At 46.1% G+C, this 16,331-nt stretch overlaps 1 protein-coding gene across 8 annotated transcripts in view; it reads left to right on the plus strand.

The window, feature by feature from the left end:
• Window positions 1-16,331, plus strand: part of meis2a (Meis homeobox 2a) — a 76,839-nt gene that overhangs the window by 24,567 nt on the left and 35,941 nt on the right. For 7 of the 8 annotated variants that reach the window (XM_034525554.1, XM_034525552.1, XM_034525547.1 and 4 more), the window contains exon 8: window positions 8,736-8,881. In XM_034525554.1, the coding sequence (XP_034381445.1) occupies window positions 8,736-8,881 (146 nt within the window). The remainder of the gene's footprint in view (window positions 1-8,735; window positions 8,882-16,331) is intronic. The other variant, XM_034525548.1, reaches the window with a different exon arrangement.

Genomic DNA, 16,331 nt, shown 5'->3' on the forward strand with positions numbered 1-16,331 from the left:
AAAAGAATCAGCTGCTAGGTGAAAGAGCTGTATCCAAGAGTGCATGTGTATCTCAGTAGGTATGTCCGGAAAAAAAAGACCTCTTCAGATTAATGTTTTGGTGAGTTGGGTTACATATATTTGTCAATAAGGGCATCTGCATTTGTGTATTGTATGAAAGTAACATAATTGCGTCAGTGAGACGGCAGACAAACCAAGTATTCGCTAAGCGCCTCACTCCTCATAGATCTGACTAATTTATGAGGGTAAACTGCGCTAACGGACAGAGAGAGAGAGAGAGATGCAGGTGGAGGGAGGAAGTTTTCATTGACTCTCCAGAGTCGGGCAAGCCAAAGCCCTGGAGGGATCTCTCTCGGTTTGAACTTTATCAGGGGCTACGCTTAATCAATACACTATCGGAAAAAGAATTAATTACTAAAGCAGAATAAAACAGCTGCATTTTAAACCAAGGATTCATCAATTCTGTAATCTCTTGGTTACAGCTCAGGTGTCAGGAGGATCATTTTAGCTCCATGTAATGAGGAACTGTGGGAGTTTATCCGAACCCTTTGCCGTCCTCCTCCTCCACCTCTCCGTTTCTGACCTCCCCTCCCAGTTTCTATCTTCTACCTCATCAACATTTTCTTCCTTTTTTTCTTTTCCATTCCATTTCCTACCTTCTCAGCTGTTTGTCATTTAACTTCAATATTCTTCTCTTTTTTACACGTTCCCTCTTCCCTTGCCCCATCCTTAATAGACCTACTGTATTCTACTCTCTCATCCACCCCCACCCCCACCCCCCATCCTGCTACATTCCCTTCCCACCAAATTCCTGTCTTTGCGGGGATGGGACGAAGGGGTATTATACTTGAAATCTCTGGTGCGAATGCTGACTGGAACGGGACATTCCCGCTGCTGCAGCCGTCAAGCCGGACATTCCTCTACTCAGACTGGGACACCGCTGGTGTTACGCAAAGAGGGGGCATTGGGGACGGGGGAGGATGGCGTAGTGTGTAGAAAAACAACACACGATGCTCAAATAGTATAAATGTATACATATATATGTTGTGTATAAACTCAATGGAGGGTGACAATCAAAGGAGAGGATCGGTTGGATGGAAATGAATGACGTACAGTGAACATATTGGGGGATATTGGGGGACAGTCAAGCCGCATGGGGAGTATCCCTTGTGTCACAATAACCTTGGCCACGCTGTTGCCACGAACAGTGCCATCCACCCCTCACAGCCCTTGACCCCAGCCCAAAGCCTGTCAACGGACTGTGCTTGACTCCCTCATAATGGGGGATTTCAAGGCAGGCTGAGAAGGGGTTATGGGTGATGAATTGGGTTTTTAGTGAGCTCATTAGGAAGCCAAACAGAGTTTAGACTGGCGAAGCGGGGCAGCAGCACAGTAATCAGTTCTGCTCGCTTTGTTCCTTGCCTCCAGGACATTTGTGTGGAAGAAAAAAAAAGAGAGGGAGGAGAAAAAGACTTCATGGCATTTGGCTGATGAGAGGACTGCTGAGCAGAGGCTACAATCTGATGGTTGACTTGTTGATTCATAAACCTTTTAATCCGTTTACTCTACCAACCCCCCCCCCCCCCAACTCTGTGTAGAAACCACCATCTCTCCTAAACTCTACTCTGATGCCACTGTCCATCAGGTGTGGCAAAGATGTCTGCAGTAAATCAAAGTCGTACTCCTCTCTCGGTATAAAAACAGGGAGTTTGTTTGTTTGGTTTCGGATTCTAATTGAGGGTAGAGAATCACTACTGATGCTGTCATACTTTGCCTCAAACAGTGTAAGCTGTTCTGAATCACAAAACCACACACTCTGTTTAAACTGGCAACCAGCACACCGCTGCTCTTTCTGGTGGTTTAGGTAGGAGACTTTGATATGCAATAGTTCCTAGCGGGGATTGCAAAGCCATTTCTTCACTAGCAGATGGATCCATATGATGCGTTTGCGTGCTCTCCAGCTCTTTGTCGTCTTTTGCTCTGTCTTGTCTCTTTATTCCCTGCTTTTACTACATTAGCATTCCAAAGTCGAGCAACTTAGTCGTTTTTTACAAAGCAAAAAGTGTGGAAGCGGCTTGTTTCACTAATGATGCTTGTTTCAATTCAAAACAGCCCTGCTTGCTTTTGGGAAATACCTATTCTTTAATATTTGATGCAGCATCAAACCTGAGGATTAAAGTATGCTTCTCTGTGGGCACATAGCCCTGTTTTACTATCGTAACAATCGTAAATTATAGAGGGAGAAGCTTCAATACGTACAATTTTAACCAATAAGATAAATAGCTCCATTGTACCATATCAAGTTGAGGATAAAATAAGGAAAAATGTCTGTAGATGAAGAAGTAGAAGCTTGGACAGGTGCATTGGCAGGTTTGTACATTTGTTTATTAAGAAACATGGGGTGAACCGCAATTACCTGTGAGACCAATTAGCCCCATTCGATTTGGAATTTAAGGGAAGAGCAGTGCTAGTGTTGGAGTACAGGGGGAAGCGGGGTGGAGTTGTCAGGGAGGGAGGCAGAGTGTGAAATGTCTGGTGGAGACCCAAAGCCCTTCATTAGCCACTGATCCCTGTCTGCTGAGTGAGGAGCAGTCATGGGCATCACAGCTCCCTTTTAGTTCCCCCAAAAAGAGTGGGGTGAGGGGGTGGAGGGTAGCTGCCCCATCCCCTGCAATTTAGCCCTTTGCCATTCATGCAAATTGGGTCCTGACATCTGCAACAGCCTGCCTCCTTTCTTTTATACATCTTTATTCCATCTCTTTTCTTTGGGTCTTTTTTTCCTTTCAAATGAAGCCCCCTTTAGATGGCAGACCCTTATCTTAACTGTCATACAACCTCCACATCTGTGTAAAAGTAGCACTTTCCTGTGTTTTCATATACCCATATTCAAATATGTAGATCCCAGAAGGCATAAGCAGTCATTGTGCAACCCTAAAAGTACCAACTTCTGATGTATTAAGAACATTGTTGTTGGAGGTATCACACCAATAATTGGTTCAGTATAAAGCCTTGGATAATGTGCATACTTTGTAAGTCCCAGATACATTTGTTAGGGTTTTGGCAGATGATAATCTTATGAAAAGATCAAGTAAGTTTTAGGCAGGGACTCTGGAGAAAAGGCAGTAACCAGGCAGCCGGCCCCCTTCCTCCCTCTCCCTTCTGGGCGAACCACTCTTCTTTGACTCCAGGGGAGAAGCTGAAAGGGGAAGGTGGCTTTGCTCCAGCCCTTATTTTGGATTAAAAGGTAAAATAGCCTAACTGGCTGTTAAAAAAACAGTTTTACCTCCAACCCTCCACCCCTCCCCTCTCTTCCTTTCTGCTGTGTCCACTTCAACCTTGCCCTCCGTGGTAGGGATGTGCACAGTGGGGTCAACACTGTGCCTGTGAGAGGAGAGAGGCCTTGTATCGGTGGAGAGGTGATAGTTATCTCCAGCATTCCAGGGATGACAGAGAGATATCTGCATGATGGCAGGGTTAGGGGGCTTAGAGAAGGGGCGGAGAAGGGAGGTACAGGAGTTGTTGAGCAACTACCCCCCACCACCTCCCTCCTTCCTTCCCTCGCTGCCTTTCTTACTGCCTGACTGCCTCGCTTCCCCACACGTAGAAAAAAACATCTAATTAGAAGCTCTTATTCCACTTCATTTAAGGGAACACTTAATGATGTGTTTTTGGGGGGAGACAACTACGCATTACTTCTCATGCAAAAGGAACCACTCAGTCGTTGCACTCAGGATGCAGATACAGCTGTGTTTGAGAAGGAGGTTTGTCCTCATTTCTGCTGGGTGTTATGGCTATTGAAGGACAGAGGAAAATGTGGTAGTCCACTCTCCTTCACCTTCAGCCGGTGTCCGGGTGGTAAGAGGGGGCAGTAAAGTGGAGGCGGGTAGTGACATCTGAGTTTGGCAGGGAGGAGAGAGTTTGTTGTAATTGCTCTGACAGGTTTTAGGGCTGTTAATGACTCCGGCCTGAGCGCTACCAATTTGTCAGCATGCTTGCTGTTTACTAAGCTGTTGTTTTATGGTCCAGTGCAAGGGGCTGCTGCTTGTTTAAGCACAGATCAGGAAATAATCAGCGTAAAACACTGGCTGCAGTGGTGCAGCCGCACTAAAACAGTTCCGTCTCGAGCCCTCATCTACTGTATGGATCTGAATGAGCGCAGTAAGCCATATGGCGTGTGGTCACACGAGGACACACAAACACACATGATGGGTGACTTGCCGTTAGAAATTGGACGTTCAAGTGTGTGTTTTATCATTAAAGGGATTACGTTCTACTCGTTAGCACTTGCCTGTGTTGTATGTTAAGGAGTGCGAAACATATTGCTAGCATGCCGTTATAGCCAGAAGACCTGTAATCCCCAGTCGGCACAGAGCAAAAGGGGGCCGGCCATTCCACTAGTGTGAATAGAGCCTCAACGTGTTTGTGTATGTGTGTGTATGTGAGAGAGGTTGTGTGTGCGTCAAGAGCATGTGGTCCCAGAGCCGGCAAAGACCCCTTCGTAAATCCATAGTAAATAAAAGGGGTAACCAGACGGACAAAAGAGGAGCCCCCACTGCTCCTCTCATTCGCGGCCATTTGGGGGACTGAATGTGCTAAACGCCGCTTATGTTGGCTGAAAAGTTGAGGAGAAAAAGAGGGGAAAGGGAGGCTCTAAATCCCCCTCTTCTTTTCTCTTCATTCTCTACGGCCAAGCCTGCAGGGCTGGAGGTGGTTTAATAGAAGGGTGTTGGAGGGAGATTTAGAGGGTCACTATGGTGTGCTAAGGTAGGCAAAAGGAGCTCCTGCTACAGCTTCTGTTCTGTCTACTTGTCTTTACTTCTGACTCCCCTCACGGGCTTCTCTCTTCTCCTCATTTGGTTGAGCTCGGGTGAACATGCCTGACTAGTTTGGGCTGACAGGGGTTGTGGGGGGTCTGTTGTAATTAGTCACTTTAACCACAGCCTCCATAAGCCACTGCCTCTACAGTCTTTGCTTCATTACCCTGAAACAAATGCCGGGGCCTCCCAGTGCAAAATCACTGCCTTTAGAATAATTCACACAACATCTAAAGCTTGTCTGGAGGCTTTTCAGTAGGTGTATTAATAGTACGCGGGACCAATAAGTCTGGAGTGTTATTTGATAACTAACCATGACTGGGTTTGAATGTTTTCCAACTATTGACAAGTCATTATTCATTCATGCTCGTGTATATCGGAATGGTGGAGCAGCATAGGGATACGGAGAGTGCTACGAGATGTGTTTCCATAATGCTTCCAGGGCTGACTGGACCCCAGTGGCTCCCTTAGGGGCAGGGTGCCTCCTAGACATGAAGCATGATCTCTAGAGTCATTAGGACTCTCAGCAGACACTGTAGGACACTTTGTGCTAAACCAGTTCTTTGTGCAGGAAATCCTGAAGCGACCCTGAATGTGCCAACATTAGATAAGCAGAGTTTCAATGTGTTTACAGTCCTTTCCCAACCCCTTAATGAGCTCAGCCCGGAGACCAATTTACTCTGAGGGAGATATATCTGAATGCATTTTTAATAACCACCACTGGTGATTAGAGAGGGAATGTATGTAAGCGAAATGTGCTCTTGGACTTCTGCTTGTTTGTTTGTCTGTGTTTCCACTCTCTCGCCCTCATTGCATCTGGTCATTGTCTTCCATCTCGCCTGATTACACCTTCTTGGTTTCTATGCGTATGAAAATAGGCACAAACTTTCATTGCAAGCACTTTAGCTCAAGATATTGATAGAGTGGGTTAGGGAGAAGGGGAGAGGAGGAAAGAGCGAGGGAAGACAGACAGACTAAGGAGAGAGGGCGTGGGTGGAGGGATGGTGGTGTGGGGGTGGTGGTGGTGGAGGGCTGTCTTTTTTCCGTCTCCAAGGGCGCTGCTTTTCCAAAAGTGCCTGGGGCTACACTCCAGCACCTCGGCTCCCCTAGGCCTTTCGGCTGCCTCCTAATAGCCAACCCCCATCTGTGTCACATGGCCAGATGATGGGACGCTTCCCCCTGCTCTGCCCTGCACTTTTTTTTTTTTGCTTTCCCTATTTTTTTTCAGAGTGCACATCCACACAGGTTAGAATGGCAGAGTTGCCAGGGAACAGTCAGAAGCCATTAGCGTTTGGGACAATTTGCCCTGCAGCGTTCCTTCTCTTGCTCATAAGAAAAGAGTGGGGGTGGATGCAAAGCACCAGCTCTCCTTTAGATGTAATGAGGTTGTGCAAGTTGGGTCTTCTTTATTCTTTTTCTACTCCTTCTTTTCTTTCCCCTGCTCCTTCTTGTTCCTCTTCTTTCTTTCCTTCTTTCTTTGTTTCCATCTTTACGCCTTCTGTTCACATTTGATTTCCCTATATGGTCTATTTAGAAATCACATGTTTCTGCACATGTGTGTGTATATATATATATATATATATATATATATATATATATATATGCATATATACAACTTAAAAACAACTATAAACACTGAACATAAAATGTGTGCTTAAATGCCACATGTCTGGTCTGTGCACTCATGACAGTAGCCATGTGCATGTGCGAGAAAGACCGAGGGAGAGAGGAGCTGAAAGCCTTGGAGTCTGGTTTCACCCTTGCGGGCTAGGGGCAGGAGGCAGCGAGCATGCTGGGTAATGAAGTGACAGGTCAGTCTGTAAATACGCACGGGTCGCTCTGGCCCTGGCCAGGGGGGAGGCTATCGCATTGCAATGAAAATGGAAACGTCAATAAAATTAATCTGCCAGCCTTTTGGCCACTGTGTGGTTCCATTGGATGAGCCTGACTGCTCACAGCAGGAGAGGGATTTGGAGACTCGCTTGAAAATCAACACAAAACCTAGCGGCACACAAACAAACAAACAAACAACTAAACTGTGTATCAACATTATTCAGTGAAGCTCAAAAGCACAGAAACAAGGGGAGGGTGGTTACAATTCACAGCTCACTAGTTGTTGTTATAGAAGTTTGGAAGCAAACTGGGGGAGTTAGACTTGACTTCCGCCTGGGTCGCATTTCTCAGGAAGCCCCTCACAGTCAGGATAGGGCTATGGCCAGACCAACGTTTATTGTTTTAGGCTTTCCTGAACAAGGATTCGTACTTAGCCTGGGATTTACGGCATTTGCCACTAATGAATGCCCATTCTACAATTACAACACCCCTCGTCTGTGTCCCCATTCCCATATGTCCTTCAGAGGGGCCGTTGCTTCTTTAACTTCAATACAGGGAGCGCAAAGTCGGCACTTCTCTGTTTTCCTGTTTCGTGTAGCTCTGCGCTAATGATGTGGAAGGAAAACACCGTGCACAGAAAGAAAAGAGAGAGACAGAGAGAGAAGAAAAAAGGAAGGGAAAAACAAGGGGGAGGAAAAGGAAAGTAGGCAAAGTAGGTAGAAGCGAGGGCCCCTGCTGTCCTTGTAGTCTTCATTTATTTTGCATTTGATTACACTGTCGGATCCTTTTTCTTTCCCCCTTTTCAATGTTATTAGTTCAAATATTTATGCGAGATTAGGCTTGTATAGGTGCTTGTGATTGATGCCTCCCCAAAAACAGTAGGACATGCAAGTCTGAATTTTGAGAATGTCAGGGTCCTTCTCTGCCTTAGTGGAGGAGTTTTTCAGATACATAATTTAGATGCCCTCAAGGAAGGCTTTCAAGGCATTTGTGCCCGGGGGCAAGAAAAAATAACTATGACTGTTAAAAGTAAATCACTTTTGCTAATGCACAATTAATGCTGGGGAAGAGGAACAAGAAAAAGGCAAGGGACAAAGATGGAAACTTCGATTTAAAGGAGAAATCGTGCCTGGGTTATGTGCATGTTTTCCTCTTGAAATCAAACGCTGATGGACATTAATGCAGGCGAAGCCGCCGCTGGCCTGTCATGCTAATCTTGTGGCGGAATGGGGAGGGGTTGCTGCAAGGGAAGGGAGTGGGAGAGGAGGACTAAGGGAGCCGGGCTCGGGGTGGGGTGGGGGAGGCAGACAAGTCCATTATGTGCATCGAAGTGCAACAATGAACCACCCCAAATCACATCCCTATTTTAATACTCGTGCGTCTCAACTGGATGCCGTGAATTATCAACTCCTCTGAGTTTTGTTTGTATGTGAGTGTGTGTCTGTGCACGCAACATGATTTAACAATGTACTGTATGTGCCCGCATAGCTCCTTCTTGTCCCCTTTGGCTCTCTTCAAAAGATGAAAAAAAGAAATGCACTACATTATGTCAAGCATGGAAATTTAATTGAATTAATGACATGAGTCCGAGCCTCTACTGTACTTGAAGGCTCCTCGTTCATTCTTTTTGTCATCTCGCTCCATTTTTTTCTTTCCTCTTCCTTCCTCTGTAGAATGAGGAACCTAGTGTTACAGCAGCCAACCATAATATTACAGTCATTAACCCCTATTCCCCTCTCCCGTGCTCTGGGGTATAGAACAACTCTGCTAGGCCTCTGCGTAAACCCCTCACTCGCTGTACAGGCCTTCCTCTAAGGCCATTTAAATCCCCCTACCTCCATATCTTCACTACACAACTCTGGCTTTGCTGCGGCGATTCTCTAGGCCTCAGTATGGTGCTTTTGAATTCCTTTGTATCTATGGTATTTGTCCTTTTATCCATTTTTCACAAGCCTTAAACTCAGCCTTGACTGCTTGTACTTCTGTTTCAGCTCAGAATTTTTTTTTAGATCGGATTGTATTGCATTGTATTCTGAGTCGTGTTGTTGTACGGGATGTTATTTAACCCCGGGTTTTGTTTCCGTCCAGGAGATGGCTTAGACAACAGCGTTGCATCGCCTGGCACAGGGGATGACGATGATCCTGACAAGGATAAGAAGAGGCAGAAAAAACGTGGCATTTTCCCCAAGGTGGCCACTAACATCATGAGGGCGTGGCTGTTCCAGCATCTCACGGTAAGCACAGCCATTACTTATGGAGATACACATGTATGAAAACAACCCAGATAGAAACACAGGCACGCACACACACACACACACACACACACACACACACACACACACACACACACCTGCCACATAGTCGTTACTGAGGAAGCAAGGGAGTGAGTGACGGCTGCACTGTGATGCTCACCTGTCAGCCACCTGTCAGGTGGACACAGTGACCAGGTCAATCTAATCAGTTTGGACTGTTTACTCTGCTCAGCACACTCTGAGAGGGAGACGGCCCAACAATCCATGACATTTACTCCAATATGAGATGCACTGTTTGTTTGGCCTGGAGAAGAATGTTTTCTTTTTTTCTGGGGCAGATTAAGAGGAGGAATGGTAGTTAGTGGAGAATGATTGTGAGTGTAAAGGTGTCTAAAAGATTTAGGTTGAGTACACATTATCTTGTTATCCTTTGCAGTGACTCCTGTGTAGGTGTAAAGATAGTTATGGGTACACATTTCTAGGCCGACAGCTATATTATGTCTTTAAAAATGCATCTTTTGTATTGAAGACTTAATCTCGCATTAAATAATGGTGACATATTAGTTTATGTTTCAGGTTGAGATGGTACATGCTAAAATATTTATATTCCAGAGCTGAGAAGAAATTGTTTGTTTGCCAAACAGTTCAGACAGACAGCTCTGACACTGGCTCATTCACTTCACTCAACACGGTGATGCCACATGGATTAAATATTCAAATGCTACAGTGATTCAAACCTACGAGGTAAAACAAACACTCTCTGCTTAGCTGTTTTCTGTATGTGTCAGTCCGCTTTTCTGTCTGTCTAACGGTGTGTGTCATGTATAAGGGGACAGATCACATGTCCCCCCCCCCACCTCGCTAATGTCAGGACATTATCAGAACATCAGGCTGTATTGATTTTGCAACACAGGTCAGATTTCAGGAGGAGGTGGCCGAGCCACGACACATAAGCTGCTCTCTGAGCATGCAGCTCCTTGTCCCAGAGATGGAGGGACAATGGAGGGCAAGGGAAAAGTAAAAGAAGAGAGAGAGAGAAAGTAGAGAAGACTTAGTTTAGCCTTATGGTTCATCCTCATATTTAAGCGGGTCAGGTGGCCCCTATGCACCCTTTACCCCTCCTCCCTCCTTACCAGTGCCAACCCCCCTGCCCAAAAGCCCCTGTACCCTGATTACCTAACCAAAAGCCCAAGTAATGTGTGGCCAGCAAATACGGCCTAATTGAAAGGGCTGTAAATCCATTACATATTGGTCAGGGATAATCAGGAGTGCTTTAATCACTTTTATCTATTCAGGAGCAGTGAAGCTGCAACAGCAAAGCCCTGAGCCTCGCAGGCCTTAGCGGCTCCACCACGCCAGTCTGCATGCTTATTATTCTCATCATTATCAAAATGACTTCACAGCTGTTCACAGCTCCATCGCTCCCTGACTGGAGACCTCTCACCAAATCGCGCAGATCAGGCTTCATTCGGAGGCAGAGGGCGGGAGGGAGGATACACTTCTTTTTTTTGCTTTGGGTCCTTTTCCTCCGCTGAGCTTGGAGTAGAATGTTCTGTTTGTGTATGATGCTGTCAAACAACGGAGGCAAAAGGTTTTATTTAAGTGGAATTTATTGTATTTAGGTTTGTACTGTATGTATGCGTTCATATTGCCATGCACAAATTACAAGAGCGCATGTTATGTAAGTTAAGACGTACATCTGTCATCTTTTTTTTAAAGAAAGCTTCACACAGCTTCAGCGCTCCATCTGCAAAAAAAAAAGAAAGACAGAATGACGCACACAGAGCTTTTGGAAGAGCCGACAATTTTCTTTAGAATTGTTTTAAAATTGAATTGAAAGAGTGGAAAGGAAAGATGGGGGTGGCGGTTTCATTTTTCAAAGAGCTGGTTAAGCTTTCAGGGCCCTCTTTTTCTCTGTCCCTCTCTCCTTTATCACATCCCCTGCTTGTAGATGTTCTCTCCAATCTTTATTTGTTTCTTTTGTGTAAAGCCCTGGCCAGACTTGTACAAATAATAATCCCTCCCTTTTAACCTGCCTTCATTTCTCTACTGAGGAGGAGGACTAATTGAATTATCCCCCTTCTCACCATCCAATTCTCCCACCCATAAACTCTCTCTCTCTCACACACACACACACACATTAGCCATTCTCCTTTCTTTTAATTTGTTAAGCAAATGTATTTGCCATTGCTGGATGCGTTTGTGCAAGGGTGAATTCTTGGGGACTTTGGCCCCTGAATGGCCTATAGCGGCATTCTGCTATTCATGCATTCATTAACTGAGGGGTGAGGAGTGAAAGGAGCGGCCTTGTATTTTCCTCAAACTGCGGGGCCAGCATGGAGCTCCTCTTCTATGAGCCACAGGGGTCTCTCTACATATGTTCTCAACATCCAGCTATTGTCACATCTTCTGAAAAGCTCAAAAGGACAGGACCCCCCCCCCCCCTTCACACACAGAAAAACAACACAGGCCAATAGTAACAACTGTTGGCTTTTGGATTCAGTATAACAAAATTGCCCTCTCCCCTCCCACCCTCCCTCGCTTCACTCTGACCTCACACTCTCTTGGGAGAAATCACAAGATGGTCTTCTTCATGACAGTCACTTATAGAAAGTAACCATCAAGCATACCGTGCCAACATTCCAGCTGAGGGGAAAATACCATTTTTGGCTCCATCGAGATCTCACAAAAATATGCAAAGATTCCACAATTACTCTGTGGAGAATGTTGATCCCATATGCACATGCACTAAAGAGCACGCAAGCTGGCAACCTTAAATGCCTCATATGTAATTGGCAAATGGCAGGACAGATCAGCTGGTCTCCACTCCCTCTTTCTATCCGCCCTCCCTCTCTTTCTCTCTCTAATACCCCCCTCCCTCCCCAGGACTTTCTGGATGTCTTCCAGCCACATTAGTGGAAGGTAAATCCCAGACTGTTGGTGTAAGCTTTTCAATACTACGGGGAGATTATGTTATCAAAAAGGTAAACTTGACTGTGAGGGGTACAAATTCTACTGCACTTTAAAAGCATGGACCACAAAAGGCAGGAGAGCAGGAGGATAGGTCGATGGAGGGAATGTAAGATAGAATAAGAGAAGTGAAAAGAGTGTGTGTGTGTGTGTGTGTGTGTGTGGCAGGCCAAGGAATAGAGAGGCAGGGATGTTTTGTCTTACTCTTACACAAGGTGATGCCCTTTTTTGGGGGGCAAAGCAAACTCTGAAACCTACAATTAGCTCCTTTGCGCCCCTGGCCTTCCTCCCCTCTCACCCCCTGCTAGCACCCTGCTAGCCCTGACTCACCCCCGTAAAGACAAGGGTCGGCCACGCAATGAAAACAGGAAGCACTCAGATACAAAGATACCACTCTGGGCTCTGGCCTTGTCTTTTGACTAGTGTAAACCCTCAAACACCTATGAAAATAAATAGGGGACCTGAGGAGCAAGCCAGGCCAGTTGAGGGCTGGCACACGTGTGTATGTGTTAGCTAGAAAAGAGGGAGGGAGGGAGAGGAGGGAGAGGGGGTGAGTGGTCAGTCAGATGAGTAAGAAGGTAGCCCTCTCAAGCATCAAGCGTCTCAGGTTTTGTGCCGGGCCACCCTTTGGCCTGGGTGTTTGGGGAAATTCTGTTAAGCTGCTAAGCCAGGTGTATTGGTCCCCTGGGTTCCTTGAAAGGAAGTGATATATCCCTTGGTCATTTGGGAAGTCCTTGGACTGTGAGCAGTAGAACTATATTCAGATGAGAAGTGTTTATGATTAGATGGGATTTAGAAATAGTTATTAGCACAATACATCATTTTATTTTATCCTAGACAGTGTGTCAATAAGTATTGACTCACACAAAAATATATTATCACAATTATAATAAGGGAATGTGTGTATATATATATATATATATATATATATATATATATATATATATACTGTATATATATACATGGATATACATGGAAGAACACTCACAGCAGCTCAAAAGATGCCATGTTAATACAGGCGTTAACCAGAGAGAGGACACATCACACTTTGTGAGGAGATGAGTGCATTGTGCCGCAAACATCATTAGACACTAGTGACAGTGGCTACCCCCCCCCCCCATCCACCCCCCTCCACCCCCTCCAATCCAAGCCCAACATAGCATTAGTCTCCATGCCAACAGGGTGTCATCGTCAGGTCGAGCCCTCCTAGCCGCTCTCTCGACTGTCCTTTATAGATGCACATAAAAGAGCCAGCTAGGGTCATTCACAAGACATGAGCGCAGGCAAGGCCAAACCCTGGCAACGGATGTTTGTCCCACAGGATAAACAAGTGTACAAGTCCATCCCTCAAAAAGAGAGGGCATGTTGTTGGAGTAGACTAAACAGTCAGCTCTGTTGGATCCCCAGTTCTGTTGAAGTTCTAGTCCTTCTAATCCCTGTGTGTTGTTCCAGTACGAGTAGCATTTAACTGGTGGAGACACACATCTGCAAACAGTTTGGAATACCCTCTTTCTCCTTTTACACTGAACTGCTGAAAGCTGTTTTTGCCATAGTTGTCGGTTCCCTCTTTTCAGTGTACATGGCCAAATAATTGTCTTTTTTTTAAAACAAACAAGTTCAATTTGTTAGTGCACTTCCATCAGTTTTGAAAAATAAAAGTCATAAATATTATAATGAGCCAACTGTGTGTCAGTGGTGTACACTGTTTGCTTTTCAGCGTCTTAGTTTGTTGTGAGTTTGATGAAGAGAGGGTGGAGACAAAGCCGAAGGAGGGAGGGGGTAAGAGCAAGGGTGAGGAGGGGGTAAAGAGGGGGCTCCTAAGGGTCACAGAGGTGGGAGCCTGGAGGAGGCCCACACACTAATCTGTCATGTGCTCGTTTGCCTCGGAGCCCAAAAGTCAGCTCTCCAGTCACCCGTAGCAACCCAGGCGACAGTTTGGTTCACTACCGCTGCCCGACTGTGTGATTATCAGTGGGAGACGCAGGAAAAAGAGTCATCACATTACTTTTGTGACAACACCGATTGCTTTGTGCGCGTGTTTACAAAACAGGCGTTAGTGACAACATGACAGGGTAGTTTGGGGATGTTTAGCTCGGGACACATTGAAAGTCATTGATAATGACTCTGAAGGAGATCTTTGGCGGAGGGGGGGGGGGGGGTGTTTGGTGCTAGCTATTGTCTAGTCACTGTGTTCTAATGTCGCTGCTCAGCGACCCTGGAAAACAGAGACAACAAGCCACCTCAGCCTACCATCTGTTCGTCCCCAGCCGGGCCGTCACAGAAGGGCTCCCACAGCATGGAGACCTCACAGGGGATGACGCTCACACCCAGACACTCCCGACACGACAGTGAGAAGATTCTGAGGAAATTCTTTTATCTTACACAAGAAACTCACTTTCCTTCTCAGAACTCACAAACAAATTACCCGCACCCCTTCTTTTTTTTTGAGAGAGAGAGAGGGAGACCAAAAAAAACTGAAGGAAAGCTTAGAAGGGGGATACAGTGACTGCCAATTTTCACAGGCTGTATAATTATATGACGGGCCGCATCGACTTTGCCATCGTGCCGTGATTTCCCAGTGTTAGTGTGTCACAGCTCTGTGGCTGACTAAAGCCTTGTTTACAGTGTGCTTTGGCATCGTAGGTAGCCGTTCCAGATGTTTAGTGTTATTCGTAGCCCTAATTCGTTTCATGCTCCGACATCAGACCTTTACACTTTGCCCCCTAATCCAGATCTGTCATAGTTCCACTTCAAAGCCAACTAACCCCACGTGGAATCCACTGACATATAAAGCATGGCACATTAACCTTGCATACTATACAGTCTGTGTGCGCTTGTTAAAAGAGCAGACATGTTTGCTGTTTCATTGCCAAAGGCTTGTTTATCCACAAGATTAGCATCGTGCTAATGTGCGCGTGGAAATGCAGTGATACCTGCACAACCCCAACACTTCTCCTCCCTCTATCTCAAATTTCATGGCCACCCCACCCCCCATCCCCGTTAATTTGCATTCCTGGTGTTTGCATCTTAATGCAGGTTGTTTAATGAAGTAGCAGAAATGAGTGCTTTCGCTAAGGGGCTGTTTACATCACATTCCCACTGCATGGAGGTGATTAACGCTGTGTGAATCTCCACAGTGTTTGCCAAAGAAAAAAAGAGTAACCTGCAACATGTCCTCCAGTAAGACAGCAGTAAGGGAAAACCAAGCAGGAGAGTGTATGTGCATTTAAAAAAAAAAAAAAACTTAAATAAAACGTGAACAACAGCGGTGTTCTCATGGACGACCGGGAGCGCAGCACGAGTTTGACCGACCCCTGCAGAGGTGTGGAGGGCAGTGAGATTTATAAACACACAACTCTGAACATTGAGAGACTCCCCCCCCCCCCCAAGAAACACATGCGCCAAGCTGAGTAGACCTCTTTAAGGCCCTATGCTCCGCTAAGAATAAGCCCCCAGCCCGGCAACGTTTGCCTGCCTTCAGCACAGCAGCGCAATCCACTGCAGCTGTAGTCATAACACTGATCCGTCGGCTAGGACCCGGCTGAGCTCACTCTATGGGAATTAAGGCTGAATGATGTCATGTGTAATAAGGAACCCGCGAGGTAGTCTGCGATAGTGTATGCGCACCCGGTGGAAAACCAAGGTTATTAAGATGGTGGTGGCTGATTCTCAGCCGTTTCCCTTTTCTACACTTTTGGGGTTATCTTACTCATAAAAAAATGTATAAGAGGATTTTGGTTTCACATCTTACAGCTAGTTTCCTTAAATTACCCCTTAGCCTTCCAGGGGTACCGCCCTGCAGGCGAGCCTCATCCCCCCACGGTTGATTGCGGGGTTGTGGCAAGCGCTGCTAGAACGGTGGCTGCTGCATGCTGGGGACCATTGAGGCCAATGAGATTCTGCTGCAGGCCTCCAAGCTGCCCCAGCGTTGCTTTGATATTCATCACACACCAAGAGAAGAATAATGCAAAAGGGAAAAGGAGCAGCACGCGTGGAAACGGCAAACCAGGCTAAGGGAGGGAGGGAGGCTCGCAAACGGAAAAGGAATGGGGATGGAGGCATTGAATAGAAATCAAAAACAGACCTTATGTTTTTCTGTTTGGTTTTTATCATGGGACCCTGGTTGCACCAAAACCCACTCCTGCCATTTTGTGTGATTTGTTTCCCCTTCCCTTCTACCCCTCTCAAATGCATGCTTTTGTTTTGCCCATCCAGTCCAGGGGCAGTAGTGGGATTCCTGCACAGTGGGGTCCTTATAACTGGGAGCCATGTCTCTTGTTCTCACCTTTTCCCCCTACTTCCTCACCTTTTCATTTTCCTCCCCATTGATATCCTCTCTCCTTCCCTCTCTGAACATATGGACTGTTTTTTAAAGAGCCCAGTCCACATCAAAGACTGAAGCTGAGCGGGTCAATTTGTTGCTCCTTTCCCCGACTCTTCCCCCCTCCACTAGCCTCAGTGG

This window comes from Cyclopterus lumpus, chromosome 22 (assembly GCF_009769545.1).
Source record: "Cyclopterus lumpus isolate fCycLum1 chromosome 22, fCycLum1.pri, whole genome shotgun sequence".
Lineage (NCBI taxonomy): Eukaryota > Metazoa > Chordata > Actinopteri > Perciformes > Cyclopteridae > Cyclopterus > Cyclopterus lumpus.